Source organism: Apodemus sylvaticus, chromosome 3 (genome assembly GCF_947179515.1).
Source record: "Apodemus sylvaticus chromosome 3, mApoSyl1.1, whole genome shotgun sequence".
NCBI lineage: Eukaryota > Metazoa > Chordata > Mammalia > Rodentia > Muridae > Apodemus > Apodemus sylvaticus.
The window spans coordinates 151,190,617-151,218,372 of record NC_067474.1 but is presented as its reverse complement, the minus strand read 5'-3'; the positions used below and the strand labels follow the sequence as shown (position 1 = coordinate 151,218,372).

The following is a 27,756-nucleotide window of genomic DNA, read 5'->3' as shown; positions in this document are numbered from 1 at the left end:
AGAGTCAGTGGGAGCCATCAAAACCAAGGGCCTAGGCAGGCGGTGGTGGTGCACGCCTGTAATCCCAGCACTCTGGGAGGCAGAGGCAGGCGGATTTCTGAGTTCGAGGCCAGCCTAGTCTACAGAGTGAGTTCCAGGACAGCCAGAGCTATACAGAGAAACCCTGTCTCGAAAAAAACCAACCAACCAACCAAACAAACAAACGAAAAAACAAAAAACAAGGGCCTCCCCATGCCCACTGCCCAGGGACCCGGACTCGATCATCAAAATGAGCTGTGGCAAGTGGTTCTCTTTGGGAATGCCCCCATCCCCCACACCGGCATGCCTCTCCATCCAACCCTAGCAGTTATTGCGAGCCCCATTCTAAGGAAGGGAACACTGCGGTTCTGAGTCTCCAGGGTCTCATCCATAGTCATCCTGGTTCTTCGAGCCAGGGGCAGATCTGGGCATGGCACAGCACAGGTGTCCTTGGTAGAGTTGGATGACTTGCTCTGAGCCCCTTTAGCAGGAGACCTGGATGGGGGGTTTCGGGGATGAATCATCTCAGTGTGGAGAGGAGTGGAGCAGTGGGCGGGCGAGCTGCTGAAAGGGTGAGCTGAGAGGCTGGAGATGGGAGAGCGAGTGGATGAGTGGGTGGGTGGGTGGGTGGGTGGGGAGATGTGGAAATGGATAAAAGGCAGGCGGGGGATAGGTGAATGGGTGGTTGGATGGGTAGATAGGTGGGTGAGTGGGTAGATAAGTGGTCAGGACGAGTGAGTAGATGGACAGATGTGTAGGTAGATAGACGGATGGACAGATGTGTAGGCAGGTGGGTGGAGGGATGGATATGTAGGGGGAATGGTGGAGAGATGGATAGACAGGTGGATGGGTGGAGGGCTGGGTGGATGGCTATGGACAGACGGGTAGGTGGTTGGGTTTATAGATGGGTCAACAGATAGATGGGCAGATAGGTAGATGGACAAGCTGTTTAAGGACTCTGTCTTGAGAGGTATAAGGGGAAAACAGACCTTTCCCCAGCTGTCCTCTCCGGGGAGACCCCGGGACGAGTGGACTATGGGATCATGGTTGAAACCTCATCCCCAGGCACAAAGGGTCTCCAACAGTCTGGCTCTTAGGTGCCCCGTGGCTGGCTTGGATGCTTCCTAGGGAACGTAGGACGGTACCTCAGGTCTGTCCCTCCACTTTAGAAGGCCGAGTTCCCCTGCTTCAGGCCCCTCTCCTGCACCTCTGACCAGAGCTGAGCATCAATACTGGCCTGGGACACAGTGGGCTGGGAAGGAGAAGCCCTCAAGCCTGCCTTTGGAGAGCCCTGGGCTGGAGCCATGTACCCTGCATTAGCTCCGAGGAACCGAGGAGCAGAGTTCTAGAGCCCTCTCCTGGCTGCATAGCCCATATCCTCTGGGGATAGGCTGTGAGGAGTCTCATTCACTCATGGAGGACCCACTGTGTGCCCACTCATAGGGCTCAGCGGAACACACTGACCCTCTCTTCTGCTGTTAGATGACTGTGTTAGGATGTCACGTGACCCCTTACCAGGTCCCCATTTGGAAACTGAGCCCTCTTTCTGGTCAGGAATTGTGCCTCTACCCCCAAACCAAGTTTGTAGAACTGGCTGTCCCTGAGAAACCTCCCCTCACTCCCAGGCCCCCAGACAGAGCTGCCAGATCAAACACAGGGCGCCCAGTTCACTGTGAATGTCAGGTAAACAGGAATCAGTTTTTTTGCTATAAGTATGTCCCAAATATTGTATGAGGTATACTTAGGCTAAAAATGAGTCTGTGTTTACCTGACATTCAAATTTAACTGGGCACCGCGTGTTTCTGTTTGCTGTCTGCCAACCCTCACCCTGAAGCTCACTGGCACCTGGCCTGGCCAGATGGCCCAGGTCGTGCCTGGACTTGGCCTCTGCATGCTGGGCCTAGCTCTTGTCAGCCCTAGGACTCCTGTCCAGGTGGACAGTCACCTTCACTAGCCTGTACAGAGCAGACTCCTGACTCTCTGGTATGCTAGCTATATCCTGCGTCCCGGGGGGAATGGGCCAGGAGAGGGATAGAGTCACAGCTGCAGCGAACAGGCCAGGAGTGTGAGAGACACAGTAATGGAAGCTCATGAGATCTTGAAGCAGAAGACAGGGATGGGGGCAGTCCGGGGACCAAGACGGCAAGCTAATGATGCTGAGCTCTGTCTGTGGCAGAGGGGAGCCTGGGCCCCTGAACTCCAGGATCAGGCCTGGGTTCACAGGCCTTAGGGAAATAACATGGGATGTGGGATAGGAACCCCTCCCAGGGACACACATTAGGAACATTCAGGGCTTCCCAGAAGGGCCCATGGGGCAGCCAGAGTGGCTTTTAAAATTAGCCTCACTCACCAGATCTGGTTATTTCAGGAGGCTCCCTCCATCCTGGGCTGTCCCCTCAGTAGGGCCAGTTCAGGGAGGGAGGGGAGGAGGAAGGACAGACCTCAACATCCCAGGACCCCTGGCTGAGCGCCCCCTGCAGCCTGAGAAGCAGGGAACATTCATGCTCCTCTCCCCTGGCACCAGGCAGGGCCTGTGGCCACTGCTTTGGCAAAGCTGTCCTGGAGTCGGCCATAGGTGTCCAGAGGCACCTTGGCTGTGGGGGTGGGTGAGGTGGTACAGACATGGATTCTGCACCAGTCTTCCTGCATGGCTCCTTAGACGTGTGGCAGCGTTTGGGACCAGAGTTTGCCCTGTTAAGGTGATGCTCGGGCTCGGAGAGTCTTACCCACAGGGAGCCTGGGATACCAGGGGTGTGAGTTGCCCCCACTGTCTCCTGGGAAAGTGCTCCCGTTTCCAGAGCCCCAAGTTATTTCTAAGAGAGCCAGTTGCTTCCCGGAGCTGGTGACCCCCGCCCTAGCCCTAATTCCAGCCTGGAGTTGGTGTCCCGGTTTGCCCTCCCCACCTCAGAACCCAGGGTAGGCACAGAACTGGCATGGGGACAAGGGAAACAGTACTGTCCACTTTGATCCCATGTGGTCTCAGCCTCCCTGAGCCCCACCTTGGAGCTTGAGAGTAACGGCTTGGGCTGCAGCCTGGAGGCTTCTTCCCAGAGCATGGCTGGTGCAAGTGGCCGGGAGGCTTGGAGGGACCAGACGGGGATCGTTCTTCTACCTACTCACCTGGGTTTTGCAGAGGGCTCTCCTGCTCCAGCTCAGCTCTGGAATAGATCCAGAGGGATGGGTGTACCATTGAGTAAATCCCCAGGAAGGGACAATCAGCCAAAAAGCCTGTGCTGGTGAGGCTTAGGGAAGCATTTCCAAAGACGCTCACCACCACCTTCTTCACCACCATCATCATCTTCTCCTTCTTCTCCTTCTTCTCCTTCTTCTTCTTCTTCTTCTTCTTCTTCTTCTTCTTCTTCTTCTTCTTCTTCTTCTTCTTCTTCTTCTTCTTCTTCTTCTTCTCCTTCTCCTCCTCCTCCTCCTCCTCCTCCTCCTCCTCCTCCTCCTCCTCCTCTTCCTTTTCTCCTCCTCTTCCTCCTTCTCCTTCTTCTTCCTCTTCTCCTCCTCCCCCTCCTCCTCTTCCTCTTCTTCCTCCTCCTCCTTCTTTCTTCTTCCTCCTCCTCTTTCTCCCTCTCCTTCCATTTTCTTTTTTGAGACAAGGTTTCTCTGTGTAGCCCTAGCTTTCCTGGAGCTCTCTCTGTAGACCAGGCTGGCCTTGAACCCACAGAGATCTGCCTGCCTCTGCCTTCCAAGTGCTAGGATTTAAAGTATGTGTCACCACTACCCAGATCCAGCTATACCTGTGTGGAGCCAGCCCATGGGACAACGTCCTCTGGTTTGACTGCACCATCTGAAGGCTTAGCGGTAAGGTTGTTCATGCTTATCTTTATTCAGGGGCTATGAGCCACCGTCTCTGCTCCCCCACAGTACTATCTGAGGGCCACAGCTCCAGCTGCACCAAGACCACTGTGAGGCCTCATTTCCTGAGCCTCATACCAGGGACCACAGAAGAGGGACAGGGGGCCAAGATCACTAGGAGAGTGGACTCAGAGCCAGTGCCCAGGAAGCTCTGTGCTGGACGCCATGGCTACAGGCCTCAGGCTGGAGCAGAATGCACCGTAGAGCTGAGCTAGTGGAAGATGGGGTGACCTAGGAGGGGAACAACTGAGCCGGGGAACCTTGGAGCCAAACCCTGCTGGTCAGGGCGAGAGTTTGGGTATGAGTCATGGCCCCTGGGTGGCCTGAGGCATCCATGGGTCATAGGAAGGCCCTGTCAAGAAAGCCATGGTACATCTCAGAAAGCCTCAAAGTACCCTCTGCATCTTCCTGAGAAGGCGAGAGAGAGGTAGGGGGTAGTAAGGTTGTAGGGAAGCTAAGATGGCTTCTCCCTCAGAGCGCGACTGGATATCTACCCTCAAGGCCACTGTCACACCCATGAGCCAACTAAAGGAACCCACCCTCTGTGACTCCACCAGCTAGCAGGCCCACCAGCTGTCCATTAACAGCCAACAAGGCTCTAAGCATGTCTCTCCACTGTCATCTGCGTGCAGTCTTGGCCCTGGGCCTGGTATTCAAGACCATGGCCTCACCCCAGCCTATCTCCATGTCCCTTCTGTGACCGTCCTCACTTTGGACCCCTCCCAATTTGAGGTGTTCTCACACACTACACACACAGGCCCCTCTCACGCAGAGCCTCTCCCTCCCCACCCTTTTACCCTTGAGCCTGTAGCACTTAGCTAGCAGCTCCTGTGGCAGGCAGGGACTTTGACCTCTTTTCTGCCCAGATGGTGAGCCTTTAGTGCCCCCTGGTGGCCATAAAAGGGAAACTTGGGATTTGCGGGACATGAAACTGTCAGTTGGGCGCCATTTAGTTATGTGCTGTCCAGATATGTCACTATATGTCTGGTGACTGTGTGAACCAGCTCACTGGATTCTCACAGCCCCTGAGGAGGTCACAAGCTCTTCCTGATCCTCTGTGAGGAGATGAAATTCCTCACCACCAAACTTAGGAGAGATGGTGCCAGGGCAGAATTCAAAACCATCCTTCCTCTGTGGGTAGGGGGGGGGTACCCCCAGACTCAGCAACATTGAAGGGGCCAGGTTTACTCTCTGTACCTTGGGTCCTCTGGGCATCCATCCGGAGTGTGGCCAGGCAGGGCTTACACAAAGCTGTTCTCAACTCTGGGTACAATAGCGATAAATATAATTTATTTTGTACAACCCTTACTGACATATATGTAGCCACGGGACTTCCAAAGTGGGTGTTGGGGCTGGAAGTCTCGCCTTGGGCGTGGCTCCTAAGAGTGAACAGATACACACAAGGACATGGCTCACAGCAGCTAGGCCTGGCAGCCCCCTCCACAGCGGTGGTGGGCAGGGGATGGCGAGGTCTGGACTCCAGACCAGCTGAGACCCCCCCTCAGCCCAGTATGCCCGGGAGTGTGGGGTGGCAGGGTTAAGCCGTGTGCTGGATGAAGAGCCAGGGGTGACCCTCTCCCCGACACAGGATACTTGGCCATCATGTGGAGACAGTGAAAGGACGTTGGCAGCTCTGTGATAAAGCTGGGGACTTAGGTAGGGTGATTGGTGAAGCAGCCCCGGCCCCTTAGCCCACCCGGGGCCTCTGGAAGCAGCCAGCGTGATAGGCGGTCCCTGGGACAACGGCCCCCCTTTGGGGCAGGTGCGTGGAATCAGTCTTCAGTGATCTCTGAAATACTCCTGTCCACTTGCAGCAGAGATGCCCAGGTCCCACAGCAGCAGCCGCCCAGGACACTCGCTCCGCCCAGGGCTCATTTGCACACCCTGTGCCTGCTGCTTCTGCAGTGGGGTGTGCGTACACGGTGCTCCTTCTTCTACCCTGCTCCCCACGGCTCCAGAGGGGAACCCGGCGTGACAGAGGCCCGAATGAGGGCAATCCAGGGCCACAGTGCCTGCCCACACCCAGAGCTCCAGCCTGGGATGGGGGTGATGCCGGCAGCATCCATTCTGAGCTCTGGACGACTCCGCCCTGCGGAGACAGCCTAGATGGGTGGGCCCAGGGCTTGGAGGGAGGGGCGCTGGGGGCTGGGGTGACTGTGGGGCAGAGGGCCAGCTGCCTGGATGTGGTGCAGCATTTTCTTGTGCTTCTGAGGCCTTGTCTGCAAGGAACGGGAGTCACGAGACTCAGGAAGACTGCAGCAGCCTCTCCTCCCACCCCACGGGCACCCCCAGCTCTCCCGTGTTCCACGCTCGCCCAGTTCCTTCTGGCTCCATCGAGCTCCCCAACAACTCATATCAGAGGAAGGCAGCACCAAGTGCCCACTACACAGGGGGAACCCAAGGCCTAAAGGTGTGAAGACCAGCCCAGTCCCGGCAGCCACTGAGGCTGGAGAGCCCCGCCCAGCCCAGCCGGGGGGCTCTCATTCCCTCCTCTACCCCAGAGGGTCCAGGCGAGTACCAGCTGACCTGCTCAGTCCCGCCTGCTGATGAGGTGGCAGCTAGCAGCCCTGTGGGGACAGAGGTGAGGGCAGGAGACACAGGCAACTTCATCCAGAAGTCACTGGATGAGCCCCGTCCTTCTGGCCTAGTGGGGCGTCCCAGCCACCAGGTCTCTGCGTTCCTATCCCCAACCAGCTCTACCCGCTCCCAGGAGGGGGTCCCCTCGTACCATCTGGGGTGTGTGCTGCTCAGATGTTTCCAGTTGGATCTTGATCTCGGGACACGCAGGGTCCCCCGACTTGCCGGCGTCTGGGTGGGGTGACCGTGTGAGGCCTGGGAAGGGGGGCAGGAGGGAGCCACCTCACTGGCCAAGAGGAGGCACCAGGGAGATGCAGGCATGGATGGGTGGCTGGCACGGGGTTCCCCCACCCCGCCAGTCCCTCCCTTAGGGATCCTCACCCTTAACTCACCTCCCAGCTACCCTCTCTCATCCTCTGGCCCACCTCCCCATGGAGGACGCTGTCACATCACGCTCCCACGCTCAGCCCCGCCCCGCCGCCCCGCCCCTCCCGCCCAGCACAGCCAGCCTGGTACCTGGGGAGCTGCCCCCCGCTCGTGGTGCTCACGCTGTCGTCCAGCCATGTGCTGTAGAGGAAGGAGTCCCGCTTATGGGGCGTTCCTGAGGACGACACGCTCTCCTGGGGAGGGGGGGGAGGTCAGCCCCGCCCACAGCCCACCCCACCCCATCCTTTGTTCAGGTAACACACACATCTGCAGATGTTCGCCTGGTCTAGGTCTCAGGGATCAAGCAGACCGGGTCCCTGAGCTTGAAGTCTCAGAGGCCAACAGACTGTGAAGAGCCCTGTACCTCCTCTCTAGAAGGCCAGTAGGCGGGGCCTGTGTCTGCCAGGGGATAGGCCAGGCCAGTTGCCGGCACCCACTGGAAGTATGTTTGATGGAGAATGGCCAAGGTGCTGGAGGCCGAGGCATGAGTCCGCCTGGCCAAGGGGGGAGGAGCAGGCAGGAACATGAGACCAGCAGGTACAAAGGCCTGGGGGTGTGGCCAGCCACCACAGGGAGGGACTGCAGAGGAGCTCAGAGTGGCTGAGGAGGTAAGAGACAAGGTACACCTGGGCCCTCGGGGGTCTGCCTCTGTGGACAGCATGGGGGAGCACGGAAGGCTGAGATTTGTCTGTATCTCCTGCAGGTTGGGACACCCTTGCCGCCAACATGTCAGCCAAAGCGCCTCCAGAGGCCTGAGAGAGCCCGGTCCCACCCCATGGGGCCCGAACCGCTCACCAGGCCTGTATCATCCGCGTCCACGCCCTCCGCCTCCTCCACCACGCTGGTGAAGCTGCTGGCGCTGGATGACGATCTGGAAAAGCCCTGCAGCACTTCCGTCCTCTGGGCAGCCGACTCCACTCTGCCACACAGCCACGCAGTGCCATGAGCCGTCAGCCGTGGGCCCCGCCCCGCGCCACAGGGCCCTGTCCCTGCCTTCCCCAAGGAAGCTCGGCCTGGAGCCAAGCGAGCGCCCTGTGGCCACCAGCACAGCTCGCCCACCCGCGTCCGTCCGTCCGTCCGTGGACTCCCGCTGAAGCCCTGCCCGTTCCCTGGCTCTGGAGAGGTCCCCCCACGGTTAAACACCCGCTTGGGCTCCCCAGCGGCCCTCAGGGAAAGCTGGACGCTTGGTCCTCAGCTACTGTGGAACTCGATGGCTTACTCTAGCAAGCACTCCTGAGACAGTGCCATTGTGGGACCCATCTCACAGGCCTGGAAGCAGGAGGGTGGCACTCGGCCTCGGGTCACCGGGTTCCACACGCAGCAGGGACTGGAGCCCTCACACGGTGTCTTTGTGCCTCCTGCCCAAAGTCTCTCCTATCCCACAATTCCACAACCCAAATTTGTCCCTGTCACACCTTTCTGTCTCTGTTCAGCAGTCTGACTCTCCAGCTCATAATCGGCCCCGCCCCCACCCCGTGGCAGAGACCAATGGCCTCCTTAGGCCCCCCTGCCTCTGCCAGCCTCTCTTAACAGCGTGTTTTAAAACATTGCTCTTTTCATAGACGCTTATCCAGTTTAAGATAAAACTCAAAGCTCTCACATAGCCTCCAAAGCTATGAGCAGGTCTCTGCCCACCTCTCTGACTTAGTTCCCACCACTGCCCAACGGGCACAGCCCCTCACACTGCTCCAACCCCTGTGGTCTTTCTTTCCATCCATCAGGCGTGCCTGGGCGGGGCTTGCACTCACTTACTCCTCCCCAGAAGCCTCCTCTTCCTACCAGGCCTATTGGGGCTGCTTCCTCCCAGCTTTCTGGCCTCCCTAAAGACCCACCAAGGATACCTCATCGCCCCTCGCACCCACCCGGCTATTGCTCTCTGCTCGCTGTGCAGATACGGTCTGTTAGGTCTATGACCCGGGCCAGCAGCTCCTCAGCCGGGTGTGCGCACAGCTTGTAGCTGTGTTCCAGAGCACAGAGTGGGCGCGGCATGCACAAAGTTGTCCCCATCGGGGAACAAAAAGAAGGAGCGCCCCTCCCCCATGCCCAGGGCCCCCAAAGCCCCACCTGTTCTTGGTCGTGGGCATCTCCGGGGAGCTCTGAGTGGACGAGTTCTCTGACTTGGGCTCCTGTGAGACGTGCCCGCTGTCTGGGGTCTTCTGGCCAGCTGGAGGGCTCTCCCTGTGGGACACACGGGGGTAGCGGGAGGGGGCCAGGCTGTGAGGGGTGGGTGGGCACGGGCATGGTGAAGCTTTAGAGGCCAACCCTGGCACAGTCCTCATGGGCTTTTTAGCTAGCTGGCCCTTTCTCTACCTGTAATGGTTTCCTAAAGCATGGCCAGCCAGGACCTGGTGACAGCCGGCCTTGAACCCAGGATTTATATTCTGAGTTTAGGAGGTATGAGAATCTACTGGCCGCTGCCTCGAGCTCACGAGGAGGAACTGGCCGGCCCCAGGCTGCTGGCTGTTTCCCTGTCTCACTTTTCACATTGGTGATGAGTCTCACAGAAGTACAAGGCTATGAGGCTACAAGATGGCAAGGACCTCTTGTCTGCTCTCTGGGCTCAGCTGTGCCCACAGACATTCACAGATGCTGCCAGCCCCTCTCCCTGCTCGCCCTGCTGGGAATGTGAATTTGATCTGTAAGGTGCTAGCCTCAGGGAACCAATGGAACTGCTCAGTGTCAAATGGAAGTGCTTCCCCCTAAGTGTCAGCTGTCACTGGATGGGGATGAGGCAGAGGACAAGTACAGGTCAGAGCTGGCAGCACGCTGGCGCCCCCTGCAGGCCAGAGTGGGCGGCACGCTGGTGCCCCCTGCAGGTCAGAGTGGGTGGCACGCTGGCGCCCCCTGCAGGTCAGAGTGGGTGGCACGCTGGCGCCCCCTGCAGGTCTAGGGTGGGCAGCACACTCGCACCCCCTGCAGTCACGGTGAAGGTATGCTGGGCTCCCTGGTGGGTCTGGTTCCCACTCACCCACCTCTTCTCCTGCACCTCCTGGATGTTCTCGATGCCAATGGCGCTGCTGCGACGTGAGCCAAATGGACCCGACTTCTTCCTTGTGGGACTCTTCCCAGGGACAATCAGGGACTGTGGGGAGAGGCTATGTCAATGCCCATCGGCCTTGGAGCGCCGGTGGCCCCACCTCCCACCGGGGCCCTGCCACCGTGCCCAGAAGCCAACAGGTTATGAGCAAGAGAGGAGATGTGCTTTCCGGATGGCTGCCTGAGAGATGGGCAGGCCCACAGAGGGCCAGGGCTGCTCCGGAGAACACTTAACAGGGCTGTGCTGGACATTGGTCAAAGAGAGGCAGAGGGCAGCCACTGGGGTCGGAAGAAAGATGGGCAAATGCTCAGATGGCTCTGCCTCTTGCCCCTGGGCCTCATGGGAGCTGCAGCCCGAAAGTAGTAGTGAGAAAGCAGTGTCGCAAACCCAGCCCCTGCTAGGGAGGGCACCTCCACCCTCGGACTTCAGACTACTTGGGGAGACTCAGTGGCCCCGTGGGGACATCCCCCCTCCACACACTACGGCGGGGTGCCCAGCATCAGAAGAATAGGGAGTAGGAAGTCGGCCCTGAGGAGGCATGAAGGGAGGGGCAGGCTCTGCAGGCAGCTCATGGTAAGGAGGGGTCACGGGGGAAAGGGAGGGCTGATGCTTCATGCAGAACCGGCAATATTGGGAGACGTGCAGCTGGGTGGAGTCACTGAGTACCAGATCCCAGCAAGGACCCGGCCAGGGTTCCAGGGGCCAGCCCAGGGCCAGAGTCTCCTAGTGAGGGCCTGGGGACTCTGGCCCAGGTCCCCGTATCACCAGAGCCGTGGCACTCTGCCCTGCACGCCCCTAGGTCTGTCCCGGGAAGGGGGCAACGTCCCCAATATGGCCTCCGTCCTGAGAGCGAGCGGAACAGCGCGTGCAGGCAGCTCCGGAGCCGCGGCCCCCGGGTGGATGACAACCTCTTCCACAGCTCCTATGCCTAAGGCGCTGCCCCGGCGTCCGAATCTACTCGCGCTTTTCCCGGGAATAAGCAATGACTGGTGAGGGCAGAGAGGTACAGAGAGAGAGAGAGAGAGAGAGAGAGAGAGAGAGAGAGAGAGAGAGAGAGAGGTGGGCGGGGAGGGGAGAACATGAAGAGAAAGAGGGAGAACAGAGGAGGCGTGGGGGTAACGGTGGGGCACAGATGGGGCAAGGGAGAGGCAGGTCAACGAGAGGGGAACAAGAGAGGAAGCCGAGGGCAGAAGGGATCAGAGGGGGCGAGCAGACGGGAGGGGAGGGATGGCAGTGGAGAGAAGGAGGAGGAAATGGGAAGAGTAGGGAAAGGAAGCCACGTGAAGAGAGGGAGGATCGTGCGAAAACAAAAACAGAAATGGGTCTGGTTACTGCCGGGCAGGTGCTGTTGGCCTGACCCTGACCCGGGGCCCCTCCACAGCCACCCACAGGCAGGAAGGGAGGGGCTGAGAACCTGGGTTGGGGAGAAGTTGGGCCAGGTCCTGGATGACAACGGACTTGGTGACCACTGGACAGCAAAGGCCTCACCTTGCTCCCCTGGCCGGACCAGACCACACGAGAGATGGCTGGGAGATGGCGGACTCTGCCACATGCACAGTCGCACAGCACAGAGCACAGGGCTCAGCATGCAGCAGACAGTAAGCAAAGAGTGGGTGGCTGGGAAGATGGACAGACGAATGGACGGACGGATGGATGGATGTGTAAGTGGGAGGATTATGGTTGGACACATGGACAGGTGGGTGGACTGATGGACTGATAAATGTATAGATGCATGGGTGGGTAGATGGATGCATGGGTGGGTAGATGGATGCATGGGTGGGTTAGTGGATGGATGTACAAGAAGGCAAATGGGGTTGGGGAGCGGCAGAGCAATACATGCAGTGTCTGGAGTGGCCACTAGATGGCGCAAAGCAGCTGAGTCTTGATGTAGGCTTCTTGAATTCCCTGAGTGTCGGGGCAGACTCCCACAGAGCCTGGCTGACAGTTAGTAATCATAGTGGCAGAGTTCACATAGGCAAGCCCACACAGAAGCCCAGTTCCAGACACACAAAAGGCAGTCACAGGCACTGAGGCCCGGGCTGCTGCAGACAGAGTACTACACAAGAAATGAATGTCCACACAGCAACATCCGTCCTGAGAGTCAGCATTTGTGCTAGAGCTTAGCACACATCAACTGCTCACACAGAAGCCCAATTCCTGACACACAGTAGGTATTCACACAGCAGCCTAGGGTTGAGGCACACAGAAGGTGCTTACAGACTTGATGCCCACGCAGCAGCCCATTTTCCAACACACAGTAGGTACTCACACAGCAGATCAGGGTGGGGCGCATAGTAGGTGCACAAGAACTCAGGGCTGGGCTCACAGTAGACGCTCACAAAGTACATATCCACACAGCAGTCCAGGTCCTGACACACAGTGGATGCCCACAGCCTCACATACAGAGGTGCTACCAGAGACTTAAGGCTCGACAGTAGATGCCCACACAGCAGCCCAGTTTCCAGCACACAACAGACAGCAGATATTCAGTAAGGACTGGGACACAGAGGCTGCAGAAAGTCACAGCCAAATAAACAAAGAGCCAGGGGGAGAAGGCCAGGGGCTTGAGGAATAGTGTATCCCAGTGCCCTGATTGGGCTGCTTGGCCCTGGAGAACGGTATCTACACCAAGTCCAGTGCCCAGGGCGAGCACATGAACAGCGGGGCAGTGGGAAGAGATAAGGCCAGGCCTAAGGAGGAAGGGAGCATCAAGGGCCCTGGGGAGGAGGGCGGGTCAGGGGAGTCGGGGACACTCACTATCCCAGCTGCCTTGGCCAGGTCAGGGTTGTTGGGGGTGAAGCTCCCACTGTGGCTGGTGGACACGGTGTTGGGTTTCCTGTTGCTCAGTCCCATGGCGTCCATGGATTGACTCCGGCTCCGGATGACTCTCTGTGGGAGCAGAGGTGGGCGGAAAGGAGGTATGGGCTTCCTGGGGCCGCTTACCTTGGGAAACCTCCGGGATCGTGCATCTGGCCTCCTGCCACCAGTGCCACTGCAGGTGACCCGAGGAAGCCCCACCCTTTGGTGAAGCCAGCTTCCCCATGTGTCACACAAGAGGCAGGTCAACAGCCAACTTCCGAGCAGGCGGGCTTTGGATGTGTCACCAGCATGCCAAGTGTCTCATGTGGATGTCATGAGGAGGGCAGACCGCTCTGTGCATGTGCATGGTTGGCCGTGCTCCCCAGGGGCCCTCCAGGACCCTCTCAGGGTCCCTTCAGGACTCTCTCAGGCCACTTTTACCAGGAAAAACCCTAGGCAGAGCTGAGCCTGGGGCCCACAGGGCCAGATTGTATTATGCCTTTCCCCATAATCACTGTTGCCTTGGGAGCACACTTCAACCTAATCCAGGGTTCCTACTTGGCACCAGCCAGAGGAGAAACCCCTGGACCCTGCTCATAGCAATCACTAGACCTGTGTTCAGTCCGTGGGTCCCTGATGCTGGTTGGTGTCCTTTGTGGGTTACTAATCTTCCTACACAAGCCCACAGTTCCCACTGTAGCCAAGCCTGGGTAATAGTGAGGCCATCACCCCGCTGTGGACCAGGAGGAACCAAGAAATCACCACACTGCCCTGCAGCTGGGTGAACCCCACCCAGAGAGAGGCAGAACCCCCGCCCTCCTCTGCCTACCTCTAGATTGTCCTTGCTCTGGAAGATGGGCAGGACTTTATCCCCACAGGATGCTCGCCTAACTGCTTTGCAAATAAGTCAAAAGCATTTGTGTGTGGTGAGCTGTTATGAACTCCTATTTCACTACTCAACAGATAACTGAGGTTTGGAGAATGCCCGGCCTGACAAGAGGCAGAGCTGAGATGTAAACCCAGGGAACCCGAGCTCTTAGCTAAACCACAAAGTGCCACGGAGGTCACACAGTGAGGTCTCTCCGCAACGTCATCCAAACAAGACGGACCTCCTCCCCTCAAACCTGACAGCCACAGCCCATGGCACCAGGGGCTCCTTGCTGGTCTAGAGGACTCCAACTTTGTGGGTGCTCTCAGACAGACCCTCTCTCCAGAGCTCATGAACCCCATCCCAAACTAGAGCCCCACCTTATACTCCTCCTCCTGGCTCAGAACCCCAAGGCACAGAGCACATCTCCAAATCTCAATGCACCCGAAAGCTTAGGCCCAGCAAGCTATGTCCTCAACCCTAGCCACACTTCCAAGCGGAGACACGAGCCCTCAGCCAGACCCCACCTCCAGCCGCATGTCTCTCGAAGAGCCACAAGCCCCACCTCTGACCCCATTTCTAAGACTGCGACTCTGGCCCATCCACAACTGCGCTCGCTCCACCAGCCCTGCGCTCCAGGGTGGGGCCCCGGCCCTCACCTTGAAAGACTCGAAGAAGCCACCACCACCACTGCCATTCTCCATCTTGTCATCGTCGCCGCCGAGGCCCATCATGGACTGGCTGTGGATATGGAGCTCCTCATAGAGTGTCTCCAGAAGGGCGGCACGTGTCCGCTCCTGTGGGCCAGTCAGGAGAGACCCCAGAGATGAACAATCCAGGCTTCACCTCCCGAGTGGCTTCACCTCCCCCGTGCGCGTTAGGTAGCTGCGCTGCTTCCCCAGGTCTCCAACTCCCACCTCTTGCACGGCACTGGCACCGTCAGCACCCCCAAAGCCCAGGTACGAGCGTGTCCTTTCCCTCCCTCCAGGGAGGGTGTCCATCCTCCCTCCCTCCAGCCCATGCTCACCTCCAGTTTGTCCGCCCTCCCTCCCTCCCTCCCTCCCTCCCACGCTCACCTCCAGTTTGGCAAACTTCTCTGCTTTGTAGCACGCGTACTCAGCATTGATCAACTTCGTCAGCAGAAATTCCTGGAACTCAGGCCCCTGGGATCCCCCCGCAGCGTGGAGGAAGTGAGAAGAGGGTCAGGTGACCATTAGGGGAAGGGGCCGGAGCTCCCAGAGTCCCGCTCTCTAGCCAGGCACCTGTGAGGGACTCTGTACCCTGATGGAAACCCGCTAACTGGGAGTCCATGTAAGTGGAGGGAGGGGGGGGGCAAAGCAGGCTTTGCTGTGTCTACTGAGAGGTTGGCAGAGACGTGTGCCCCTCCCCCACAAACAGAGGAAAGGCTGTCAAAGAGAAGACATGAAAGGCCACAGTCAGCTGGGAAAAATGTAAAACAGCCTGTGACCTTGTAGAATAAGCCACAGCATCTATCAAGACAAAGCGAGGGAGCACTGCTGAAGGTTGAAGGGGTACCCAGGCCCCAGGACACAGTGAGGCTTCAAGTCCTCCTGGGACAAGACTAAGGCGCCCCAGGCCCCTCCCACTCTAGTCCTGCCCTGGTGATGGGGGCGGGGAGGGGGGCTGCCTCTTACCTTCCTGAACACAGCAGGATCCGGGAGGGGAGGCCCAAAAAAGGGCACGTCGTCTCTAGCAGTGACTGAGACCTGAGAGGAAAGGAAGCAGAGTCTGATGGGTCAGAGACCCCCAAAGCGGCTCCTATGCCGTGGGGCTCGGGGGTGGGGGGGCTCTGGGGCTGCTCAGTTTGGGGACCTTTTAAACCAGAATTTCAGCTCCTCTGGCTGTTGTCCTGAATTTTCAGGGTGGGACTGATGCAGGAACCCCACAAGGATACAAAGGCTAGTGGAGGGGGGGGAGGCCAGACAGGGACAACAGGGGGAAGCAGGAAAGCAAGGCCCCTCTAAGGCGGCCTCACTCCTCACAGCCAAGAGCCCTCGGAGGCCCCGGTGTACCCACCTTGTAGAGGGGGCCATCGGGGCCACCCCCCTCTGCCTGCACCACCACATAGGCATGCAGAAAGTTGGATGCGATCATGTCTGGCACGAAGGGCGTGTTTTCGTCCTGGAAGACCACAGCCACGATGTCGTTCCCAATATGCCGCTTCCGCTGCAGCTGAGACAGGGCCACAGGACTTCATAGCCTGGCTACAGGGTGTGGGGCAGGGGTGCCAGAGAGTGTAGGGCTGGGGGAGGGGGCGTGGAGCAAGTGGAGAATACATCCAGACATGTGTGTTCCCTGCCCACCCCCGAAACGGCAAAACTTAAGACGATTCCCATCTCCTTGGCAACCTCTGACAGATGGGAAAATGGAAGCTGTGTGGTTCCAAGGTCTCTTGATACCCTCAGGGACTTCAACGCAGGTTCCACCACTCAGCCCTTTCCTATCCCAACCCTGTCTTGGCACCCCCAGAGTCCATCACTGAACAATGAAGTTAGTATTGCTAAAAGGGGGGGAAAATCAAAGAAAAAACCCAGTAAGAGTAATATATCTCCTTCAGCCATAAGCACCTTTTAGCACTCTGGGCTGGGGGTGGGGTGGGGTACAGCCGAGCAGATGGCCTGATGGGAGAGCTCGTGACAAGAGGAACCGAATTTTGAGTGTAGGTCTAAGAACATTCCTGAGCTCCCTCTTCTTTCTGCGTGGGACTCTGCACTTAGCAACTTGACAGCCTGTCACTTCACCTTAAAAGTACTCCTGGCTCTGCTCAGTTGCGGGACCCCCATGTGACCCCACCATGTCTCTTGCTCCTCACCAAGAAAAAAAAAAAAAAAAAAAAAACAAGCTCACCCAGGCAGGGCCCCTGCTGTGTATAATTTACTACAGTCACATCCTGAGAGATGCCACCATCAACTCACAGAGGTAGGAGCCAAGGCTTTCCCTCCTCCCCTGTCCCACCTGCAGCCCATCCTGGGGGGAAATGGATCGATTCGGTATCTGCAGCACAGGGCCACACTGAGTCTGGTGTGATGGATGCTAAACAGATGAGTAGACAGGGTCGCAGGTGACACAGGAAACAGGTAGACAGACGGGTGCCCGGGCTACCTGCTGGGCGTCCCCTTCCGTGTAGGGCAGCTTGGTGGACACGTGAAACATGATCTCCTTGTTGCGAAAGTTGCAGTATACGGACTCGGTCCCTGTCTGCCCGTGCGTCACGTCCAGGCCTCCTCGGAACCTGTCCCCAGGCCCCCAAGGCCATGGCTCAGTCTCCAGCTCCAGCCGGGCCTGCGTGCGGCCAGGATGGGGCTCCCCCTGCTCAGGGACTTGGTCAGAACAGCTCTTCATCCAGCCCTTACCCCTTAAAATCCTGCAATTTGACTTTTTGGCCCAGAAACTCAAGGAATTCCACGAAGGCAGGACTTTCCTCGTTGGTACTGAATAGTTCTTCCTCAGACGTCTGGAGAGATCACACAGGGGCAAGGTCACAACGGGGCAGCTCCTGAGTGGCCCTCCCTCAGCTCTACTTCCTCCCAGAGTGGCCATGAGCAGTCCCCAAGCTCCCAGGAAACTGAGTGGGCTGGCGGGCGGGTGGGCGGGTGGCAGCGGTTGAGGGTGAGGTGGGGTGGGGTAGGCCGCAGGACCAGGCCAGGAGAGGGGAAGGGTAAACACACCTGGCCGAGCTTCTGATAAATGACTCCGAACTTGAAGTTATTGCTGATAACATGTTCGTCAAAGGTGACAATGAGCCTGGAGGCCTGTGGAGAGCAGAGCGAGGGTTGTGGATGCGGGAGCATCACAGTGCCAGCCGCCCTGTGCCAGGCACCACACACTACCATCCTCGCAAGGAGAGACTCCACCCTTCCCTGACCCCTTGCTTTCAAAGGCTTCAGCAGTTTACCTTAGGTCAGCAACCTGCAGGCCTGCCCAGGGTCAGGCCTGGGCCCTGATCCCGCTGAATTTCCAAGTTGGCTGTCATGGCCAAGGCCACCCCAATCCATTCTGCAACGCCCAGCTCACTCCCTGACCCTTGGGCAAACCTCCTCATGCTCCTAGACACCTGAATTCTGACCAGTCAGCCCTGGGGCCTTGAGTGGGTGTCCCTCCTCACTTTGAGCCTGTTTGTCCCACAGAAACCAAGACGTGGGGCTTGCTTTATGACGTCCCTTCCTTCACCTTACAGGACGTCAGCCTGATCAAAAACCCAGCCAGGAACCACCGCCATCTTTCAAGACCATGGCTTCCAGGACTTATTATTTCAGGATCCTCATGGATGCCACCAGAGCCGGCAGCATGGGGCTGAAGTGCATGTGCTATGAGGAGGCATGTATAGAGCTGTAGGTGTTCTGTGGCCCTGGATCCCCTGGAAGGCGAGGACCACGGAAAGGAAATCCAGAGCCCAGACCATCCTAGGACGTTCCCCAGATAGCACTGACACTGCTACACACTGTGGACGATGTAGGGCTGTCAGGGGCAAACAAGAGGATCTGAGGGACATGTGTAACCATCAAGAGTACACACAGGTGCCACCCATCCTTGGTAAACAAGCCAGGTCAGGTACCTTAGGGTAAAGCACGGGGTAGAATCGATCCACATTGACATCTTCACATACCAGCTGCAAGAGAGCACAGGCAGGGCCGTAAGTCGGGCTCAGAGAGAAAGGGAGAGACTTCCTGGGTAGGGACGGGCTGCTCTGGAAGCACCAGAGGCTAATAAAAGACTAAGAGCCCTCACTGCTGCTCAGAATGGAGCTGGGAGAACTGGGGCCCCCTAGGATCTGTGGGTGCTCTGTAAAGAGAGCTAGAAGCACACATGCAGGTACCCAGGGCAACCCAGAGCAGCGTGCACACTGGGTAGACAGGGTAAGAGGCTGCCCATAGAGGTGGCTGCCACACGCAGGCACCGGATCCCGGAAGTGCCAGACCCAGGATACTCAGGGCCTCACCTTTGCCATCTGGACCACGTTGGGGAACTCGGTGAGGCAGGAGATGGGGATGACGTCATGGTAGGTCCGACACTTGGTCCTGGGAGGAGAAAGCAATGCAGGTGAGAGACTGAACAGTGGGAAGACCTCGGGGAGACCAAAGATGGTAGTGGGGCACCGAGCCTGGCTAAGGCACTACCTTGCTGTGCGACCTCAGGCAAATTCCTGCTCCTCTCTGGGCCTCCATCAGGAAGGCAGGTACAGTGAGCCGAGCCCTGGGACTCCTAGAGACCTCAGTCCTCCCTACTGTCCTGGGCTTCCCCCCTCTACTGCCCATACCTAAGCAATAGCCGCAGGTGCTCTTGATCTCCGATGACGTCATACTTGAGCGAGAAAACCAGGTGGCCGAGAGCAGTGTCCAGGGAATAGTAATTGAAGTGTTCCTGTGGTGGGAGGGGCAGGGGAAGTGAGGGAGATGAGGTGTCAGCTTCTAAAACCAGTCCCTCACCAATGCCATGGGCCCAGGGCGACAACAGACTGCATTAGCTCCGCCCCTTACCAGCTGAGAACCACTCCTGCTTTTCTAGACCTCCCTCTCCTGGTCTATTAGCCCAGATGGCGGCCACCTATCTGAATAGGGCAAGTGAGTCAGGTAAAGTGTCTGGCGTGGTGTTCAAGAATGTCTGATGGGGGGGGGCTGGAGAAATGGCTCAGCGGTTAAGAGCACTGACTGCTCTTCCGGACGTCCTGAGTTCAAATCCCAGCAACCACATGGTGGCTCACAACCATCCATAATGAGATCTGATGCCTCTTCTGGTGTGTCTGAGGACAGCTACAGTGTGCTAACATATCAACCAATCTTTGGGCCAGAGCGAGAAGAAAAACAAAATTAAAAAAACCAAAAAAGAATGTCTGTTGGAACCTTGTCTCCGGCTCCCTACCAAGGTCAGAACCACATGCACATCTGCACACCTGTATGTATAAGCATGTGTGTGTATATGTGTCCTAGTTCCTGAGTACTCAGCAAACGCTCAAGAAGAAAACCCAACTAGCCAGGTGGGGTTGTAGATACCTGGCTTTCCAGCCTGGGAGGCTGAAGCAGGCGGTCCCGAGTTCAAGGCCAGCCTGAGCAACACAGTGAGACTTTGTCTTAGGAAAAGAGAAAGATGGGATGGGCCGGATGCCTCGGCAGGCGAGAGCATGCACCAGATTTCTGTTTCCGACACCATGTCAGGTGGCTCACAACGGCCTGTAACTACAGCCGGATCCACTCTTCTGACCTCCACAGAGGAGGAGGGTGGGGTGGGGGCCAACTAGCTAAAAAGAAACGGAAATTAAAAGGAAAAGAAGCTGAGCGGCTGATGGCCCAGCTGTGGCTCAGTGGCCCCTGAAGCCAGGGCCCGTGAGAAACAGGAAGTGATGCGTCTTAACTGACCAGGCAGGTTTCTGCCCTCCTGCCTCACCTAGAGCAGAGGGCATAGGGCTGGTAAGACAGTCCACAGGGCACAGGGGATACCTATGACAGGAATGGCACCCACTCTGCATACCCAGGCCCTGAATCTTTTTTTAAGGGAAAAACCCCTAAGCCCAGAAGTGAGAAGCCCCAGCCCCAGCCTGGCCCTGGGCTCCCCCTGCTGGCCCAGGCCAGGGAGTGGCGCTGTTCAGCCACACCCGCCCTGCGAGTCATCCTGGAAGTGAGTCTTGTTTAAACATGAACACTGCATTTGGAGGCAGGGTGTAGAAAGAGGTGGGGCTGGGGGGTGCCCTCAGATTTGCAGTTTAGAGGCCAATGAATGGATCCAGACCGTGGTTCCCCTAACCCCTGGCCTGGGCATAGGGTGAAGAAAACCCCCCAAATGCCTGGCACTGTCCATAGGTGAGTGGCAGGTACTTGGCCAGGAGTCCAGAGGCCGGGAGTTCCCAGCAAGGGCAGAGGAGCCCTAGAGACTCAGTGGAAGGTGGTCTCAGGCTCTCCGGAAATTGGCGTCTGACGTCACCATCATCAACAGTTCCTGACGTGTGATGTGGTCCCTGCTCTGGGCACTGTTTTCCCAGCTACCCCTCCCCCATCCCACTGACCTGACCCTGGCCACCACACCTGTGAGTGCTGAAGGCCCCTACCTCCACCTAGTATCATGAGTGCCAACTGTGTACCAGGCTCACAGTCATGATTCTTAGACATAGCACTGGACAGTGGGCACTTGGGATGGAGGTCTCCCTGTCCTCCACCGCAGGCTCAGCCAGGAGGTAGACTCCTGTGCTATGTTCTGGGTCTGTCCCCAGGCAAAGGATGGAGCTTGGGCCTGCTAGGTTAATCAGTGGCACGGTGAAGTGCCCCACCCACCCCCAACCCAGTCAGCACGAGTATTTCCTAGAGGTAGGCTGGTGCCCTGGGTCTGTACTGAAACCACATAGCTTCCCAATCGGGCCAGGATACCCCTTCTACACACACACACACATACACACACACACACACACACACACACACACACACACACTCTATTCCCTGGCTTCAAGCCCCATCTTCCGGGGCATCTTAGCGGAAGGCTCCATAACTAATATTGCCCGAGTCACCGCACCAGAGTTTCAGCCTTCCCTTCCCTCAGAGCAGGCAAGCCTTGCTCTCATGGTGGGACAGGCAGGGCTGGTGGCAGCTGCTACCAACCGTATGTCGATTACGTACGCCCCGTGCACTTGTCTTACCCCATATTTCACAGATAAGGAAGCAGTTCAAGAAGGTTAAATAAAACACCCAAGATAACAGGAGAGGTCAGCAGAAGGAGCCCACACTGGTCCTCAGGCCCTGAGGTCTCAGAGCCGGCGAGATAACCAACTCTTCTGTTTTCACGGCACACTGGCCACGCGTGTAAAACCTAGGGTCCCAGCACAGGGCTTCTCTCAACTCTCACCCAGTCATTTCTTTCATTTTGTTTCTGTGAAACAAGGACTTGCTCTGTGGCCCAGGGAGGCCTTGAACTTCTGGTAATCCTCCTGCCTCAGGTTGCCCAGTGCTGCGATGACAGACATGCATCACTGTATCCGGCTCACACCTGACAACTCTGGAGAGTCGTCACCTTGCCCAGCCAGCACTCAGCAGACTGACACCCAAGGTTATTGGGTCTGACACCGCAGTTATTGGGTCTCTGCTGAGGCCATGGGGACCCCAGACCTAGTCAAGCCATGACACCCCTGTGTCTTCCAGCCTGCCCTAGCTGCTGAGGGCCAGGTCTGGATCGATTTTGTTTGCTGCCCCATAGCTGGTGCCCAGGGCAAGACCAGGCATACAGCCGGTGCTCAAGCAAGACCAGGCATACAGCCGGTGCTCAAGCAAGACCAGGCATACAGTCGGTGCTCAAGCAAGACCAGGCGTACAGCCGGTGCTCATTATTTGCTCACATGAAAAAAAAAGTTTCAGATGTCATTCTAGCATCTTCTCACTAAGGCTTCCCAGCAACCAGTGAGAGACAGACATCATAACTGTCATTTTTACAGAAGGGCAAACAGGCATGTAACAGGTAACCTAGCTAAGGCACAAGCCGTGATGGGGTCTCTCCTCTCGACAACCATGCCTAACTGCCCTTTGCAATGTTTGTTGGGGAGAATGAATGAAGCCACAGATGCTTCCTGAGACTCAGAATTTTGAGATGCCTACCTAGTCACTCCCCCCCACCCCCCACCCCCACCCCCGCTCCCAGGGCCAGTCTCTCACACCAGCCGGCAGCTCACCTTGCCTAGAAAGTGCTTCCGGTAGATTCGGGCTGTGGGGTTGCACTCCAGCTTGACCTTGGTGGTGGGAGACTGCAGAGGCTCTGTCTCAGGAATGCTGCTGATTTCGTGGTTGGTGCCTTCAATCCAGTAGCCCCCAAACTGGGGCAGTAGGATGAGGGGGAAGGGCCCTTCTCGCCCCAAAACCTAGAGAGGTACTCAGCTGAGAGCTACTCTGTACAGCACCCATTAAGGGACCCAGGGCAGCCTCCCAAGTCAGACCCAGGACATACTAGACAGACAGCCCAGGGCCGTGAGGTCCTAGACTTTCATCCACCCCTCTGGGGAACCCACTTGGCTCCGCACCTCTCAGTGCTATGCCAAGGATGGGGGAGGGGTGGAAGAGAGTATGGTCCAGAGGCCTCAGATTCAAAGAACCTTGGAACCCTCAGAACCAGGAAGTGGGTCTCCAATGGGAAAGTCTTTCATGAGGGCTTCCCAGGATCATAGTAAACGTGAATGTGGGGCTCAGGCTAGTACCTCATGGACACTTGGGTAGGGAATATAGTCCTCTTCCGTCTGCAAATATAAACAAGACAAGGGCCAGCTGAGGTGGGGCTTTCATGGATACATGAACATGCGTGTGTGTGCACGCACACACAAACACACACATGTCATATGCATGCACACACATGTATACACACAGACACATGGATGTTGTATGCATGCACACAATACACACACATACACGGGTATCGTATGCATGCACACACATGTATACACACAGACACACACACACACACACACACATGCATACACACAGACATACACAGCTCCAGGTTGCTCTGAGTTCCCTGAGTTTGATATCTTCAGAAGCTTTCTTCCAGGGACAGGGCGAGGCCCTCTTCTTCCCCAGGCTAGCCCAGATGCACACGGAAGCAGAAGTCTAAGTAAGACCTCATAACTGACATTCCTACCACACCCCTGAGTGGCATCAGTTGGAGGACAGCTCTGAGACCCCAACCTTGAACGAAGCTTCAGTCTTACAGCCCAGCACCTGACACAGCCCTGTGACCCTCCCCTAGGTCCGGCCACATCTCCAAGGTAGAATTCTGAATGAGAGGTACATGGCTCTCCGAGGACCTGTGCACGGCCTTGCCCCAAACAAGAACAGAGTAGAGCAGGGTCTCAGTGAGTAAACACAGTCATGTGATGACAGCCATCTTTGCAGCAATGGCTTCAGCTTTAGTACTGGGTGGCCCGGAGGGGCAGGTACCTGCATGGTGCCCGAGGGCAGCGAGAGCTGGCTTTGAAGGCTCTTGCCAGGATCAGGGCAAAGGCTCTACATACTGCTGTGGTCCAGTAGTGGCACACAGCACAGTAGCCCTACCCAGCCCAGAAGGATGTCTGCCCCAGAGTCTGGCCTGCTCCGCCTACCTTGAGGGGTGGCGGGAAGGAGCATCGCTGTTCATCCATCCTGCTTCCCTGCGGGAGAAGGTATGCTGTTGGTTACCCTTCCGCCATGCCTGTCACCAGGAGCCCTCCCTGGGCTGAGGGGAAAGGCCCAGGCGAGATACTCATGTAGGGAGGGCACTTGCAGAACAAGGAGCTGGCTGGATTGGGTCCTCGGGCCTCTGGCTTCTTCTAACATGTTGAGGGAGGTATAGCAGCAGGGAGGGGCTGGGGGCTCTGTGCAGGAGTGTACGTGCTGCTGGGAGTGGGGGCAGGGCGGTATATGCAGGCATGTGGTGTGTGTGTGTGTGTGTGTGTGTGTGTGTGTTGGGAGGGAGCTAATGCATCAAGAGATACATGGGAGAATTCACCCATGCCACATGCTAGCCAGGGCTGGGAGGTAGAGGGTGAGAAGGGTCAGGACTGCACCCCAGGCTGCCCGGCTCATTAAGGCCTCCCCGTACCCATCTGTCCCCTCCTCCATTCTGCATGGGGTTTCTGCAGAGGAGCCCACCAGGACTCCAATGAGCTGGCTGGGTATGTGCGTGTGGGGATGGCCTGCTGGGGACCCTGGGAGCCCAGAAGAGTTCACAGTCAGAGAGGAGAAAGGTGCCTAACACTAGTCCTTCAATGCTCTGCAAAGAGGGGCCTCCACCTTAGCCTAGGCGGGTCTGGGCGCCCTGGCCCATCCTTACCTGCATCTTTTCAATCATCTCAAACAGATCTGTGTTCTGCAATAGAGATGAGAGTGAGGTCAGTTCTGAGGGCAGCGCGGCTGATACTGTCAAGTCTGGCACAGTCTCTCACTACGCCAGCTTGCCCGGTCCTCTCATGAGGTACCAAGAGGGCGTAGGCAAGACTTTGTGGGCGGGGCTTTGTACAACTGACCCTCCAGAGTTTGGCCAGTTGCCTAGGGATGTGAACCCAGAGAGAGTCCAGGTCTTTGATCTCTGGAAGATGCCCCAACTCAGTTTGCTTTCTGGAAGGAGGACACTGTTGTCTGTCTAGAGGAATAGATACCTTCCTCTCTGCCAATGCAATAATATCAGTTCTGGGATTGGCATATAGATCCCCAAGAGCCCACCCGACCCAGCCCTAGAGTCAGGCATGTAGGGAGGATCTGTGGTTCCACTATCACACATAGAGGCAGCCAGTTCACCAATGTCCTGGTCGGACAGCCCTCCCCTCAAGCATTGGAGGTTGGGGACTCTTTGGGGAGAGATGCTGGATTGCTACGGCCCCTTCGCCTGTGCATGGTCTCACATACACCCTCCCCCCCCCATGCACAAGCCAGCCTGTCCAAAGCCAATGAGGACACACAGGGTTAACGCAGCTGCTTGGCAGCATGGGCCTCTCCAGCGCCAACTCCCTTCTGAGTCTTCCTGGAAGGCAGCATCCCTACCGGATGGAGGCTGGCTGATTGGGGGCCGGGCCTGGGAAGCCCCCAGAGTCTCCAGGGCAGCCTTTCCTCCAGCCCTTCTAAGGTTCAACTCAGGTGGTTCCTGCTGCCCCGGGGGAGCCATCTGGGCTCACACACATGTGCTAAGGTTGTGAATCTGGGAAATATACCTTCTGTGAGGCACACACGCAGGCCTCCATACCATGATTTGAACATGGCACCATGCATATCTTTTGTATATCAAGAAACACACACACACACACAGAGATGCATACAGAAATCCATATGACATATGTGCATAGTAATTCCTAGAGACATAGCCTAACACGCACTTACACATGCTGGTGTCTTGAATTACACACAACACACACTCACGTCCATGTGCCTGATATTCACACATGTGCATACACCAGTGCAGGCCTGCATCCCAGTAACTGCACACACAAACACAGGCATTCTCCTGGCTGAGACCAGAAGACACACTGGCACGTGCAGGCTCCGCCAGGTGCTCAGGGAAACAGATGCAGGATCCCAGGCAGGTATCACTGCCAGGATCAAAGCACGTGGTACAACAGACCCAAGCCAGCATCCCATACTGTAGACAAGAGGAATCAGGCAACGGCCAGGGTTGTTAAACCCCATGGGGTCCTGGGTATAACCAACCATCACCACATATGCACAGTGCGAAGTCACAAAAGTTAAGCCCTTGTGTGTCCAATCTGAAGCCTATCTACAAAACAAGACCCAACCTGTAAAGTCCACTTTGGTAGTACCCAGAAGCCCCTGAGCCATGGGCACCTGTGGCCACACCTAACACCTCTGAGTTCAGAACAGATAGCATGGGCAGTTGGCAGATAGCATAGACATACACCTATAGTCCAGGAAGACAAACACACCTGTCAACATGACAATGTCACAACGGTGCCGCCATCCTTTCAGGGTCAGTCAGACAGTCTTTGACCTACCCATCCTAAAGCGACCCAGCAATGGGCTGAAGAAAAGGGGGAGACCTCTTTAAGGTGTCCAAACAGCCAGCCACAATGAAACACCCACATTCTGCTGCACCAGAATCACAACCACATAAACACTGACACATGGCACTGTCACCCAGAGTGTACACACACAGCAACAAGTGACACCCACAGTTACAGCCCCACAGGCAACAGCAGACGCCCTGACACACGGCAAAGGAAGGCTGGGGAGTGGTGTGGCCAGAAGCCGGGCATCCCACCTGGGGAAAAGCCACCACTAAGTCACCCTGTGATATTGCTGCTCTATCCATGAGGGGAAGGCAGCAGGCAGTCCCAACAACAGTTACACACACACACACCCAAGTGTCACTGCAGTCCACGGCAGCAGTGTCCCCACGTCTGACCCAGGGGCAGCTGTGGAAAACTGCCCATAGGACTGGGGTGCTCCATGTAGTCCGGGTGTAAGTCCAAACACACACACATACACACACACCTTGACGGGGTTCAGGCGCAGCCTGCTAGACTCCGGGTAGCCAGGCTGAGTGATGGCCCTGGGTCCCCAGTCGGCCAGGCCGCCCCTGCCAGGGTCCTCACCTGCCAGCCGGCCCCCGCCGGCAACGAGCCCCTCCGCGGACGGCCCTGGGGCGCTGGGGGCCGCGGCTGCGCCATCCTGAGCCCCAGCCCCGCCGGCGCTGTAAGCCGGCCCGGCCCGGGGCCCCGTAGCCCGAGCTCCGCGCTCCCGTCCTGCCGCGGCTCTGTCTTCTCTGGGCTCACCCTGCCGCCGGGCCCGAGGGGGCGGGGCGCCAGGTGCGGGAGGCGCGGAGGAGGGGGCGGGGCGGTAGGCCACCACGCCCACTCGTGGGGCGGCCCGGCTAGCGGCCCGGGACACTGCGCCTGCGCACAGGAAGCCTTAGGCACTTCTGTTAGCAGCTGTGTCTTCCCAGACAGCAGACTCTGCCTCTGGGCTTCAAGGACAAGGTTCTTGGGACAGCTGTGCCCAGGGAATGCAAGAGTCCTGGAGATGGTGCTTTACTTGAGAACTTCCTTAGCTGGACCCTTTGCGTTTCTCACCAGATCGCCATAACAAATGTCTTCATTAGACAGATAGGAAAATCATATTCTAAGAGGTGCAATAGTTTATCTGCTAGGAGATCCGGGGATCTCTGGAAGAGCTTGAAGCTGCAGAATCTCTGGAACCTCTGTTGGCTCAGTTTACCATCTGTAAATTACAAGGCTTCTGACACTGCTGTCCTTGTGTTTTAGGCTGATGCAGCCATTGTGCGGTAGGGACAGGCCCCAAGACAGATGCTGGAGGTCTAGATGCTCTGGGAGCAGGGCTGTCCTCCAGCTGGGGGGGCCATACCTCCTACAACTTCCCAGAAGTGCTATCTCCTACCCTCTGTCCCCAGGGCTGGGCTGGGGAGCTCCTGAAAGGCAGGCAGGCAGCACTTTCCCTTCCCTCCCAGACCTGGCTCAGGCTCAGGTTTGGACCCAGAGAGCCAGAGAGAACACCAGAGATGTGCATTCCAGACACCAAGTAGCTTTGGTTTTAATAATTAACAACAGCAAATATTGATTTACGCAACCACTTCCAGGCCTGCACACTTCCGGGCACCCATCACAATGCAGTCAGAGGAACATCCTTTCCCACAGTGGCCTGGGAGGGGGGGTTTAAATCACCAGCGATACGAAGGCCAGGTAGAG

General features: G+C 57.3%; 1 protein-coding gene across 4 annotated transcripts in view; it reads right to left on the bottom strand.

Annotated features, from left to right (window-relative positions):
- Window positions 1–5,147: 5,147 nt before the first annotated feature.
- Rap1gap (RAP1 GTPase activating protein) overlaps window positions 5,148–27,756 on the bottom strand; it is a 47,469-nt gene continuing 24,860 nt past the window's right edge. Inside the window, exons 1-24 of one of the 4 annotated variants that reach the window (XM_052177817.1) lie at window positions 26,647–26,825; window positions 24,378–24,413; window positions 23,668–23,715; window positions 22,771–22,809; window positions 22,252–22,437; window positions 18,865–18,968; window positions 18,547–18,625; window positions 18,163–18,216; window positions 17,276–17,359; window positions 16,961–17,061; window positions 16,710–16,839; window positions 15,624–15,779; window positions 15,242–15,313; window positions 14,663–14,749; window positions 14,246–14,383; window positions 12,677–12,808; window positions 10,828–10,905; window positions 9,855–9,964; window positions 8,947–9,060; window positions 7,678–7,801; window positions 6,973–7,076; window positions 6,608–6,711; window positions 6,406–6,446; window positions 5,148–6,098 (exon numbers count right to left, since the gene is read on the bottom strand). In XM_052177817.1, the coding sequence (XP_052033777.1) occupies window positions 6,627–6,711; window positions 6,973–7,076; window positions 7,678–7,801; window positions 8,947–9,060; window positions 9,855–9,964; window positions 10,828–10,905; window positions 12,677–12,808; window positions 14,246–14,383; window positions 14,663–14,749; window positions 15,242–15,313; window positions 15,624–15,779; window positions 16,710–16,839; window positions 16,961–17,061; window positions 17,276–17,359; window positions 18,163–18,216; window positions 18,547–18,625; window positions 18,865–18,968; window positions 22,252–22,437; window positions 22,771–22,809; window positions 23,668–23,715; window positions 24,378–24,413; window positions 26,647–26,721 (2,136 nt within the window). In that variant the 5' untranslated portion in view covers window positions 26,722–26,825 and the 3' untranslated portion in view covers window positions 5,148–6,098; window positions 6,406–6,446; window positions 6,608–6,626. Of the gene's footprint in view, window positions 6,099–6,405; window positions 6,447–6,607; window positions 6,712–6,972; window positions 7,077–7,677; window positions 7,802–8,946; window positions 9,061–9,854; window positions 9,965–10,827; window positions 10,906–12,676; window positions 12,809–14,245; window positions 14,384–14,662; window positions 14,750–15,241; window positions 15,314–15,623; window positions 15,780–16,709; window positions 16,840–16,960; window positions 17,062–17,275; window positions 17,360–18,162; window positions 18,217–18,546; window positions 18,626–18,864; window positions 18,969–22,251; window positions 22,438–22,770; window positions 22,810–23,667; window positions 23,716–24,377; window positions 24,414–26,646; window positions 26,826–27,756 lie in introns of those variants that run through there. The other 3 variants (XM_052177816.1, XM_052177818.1, XM_052177815.1) reach the window with 3 other exon arrangements.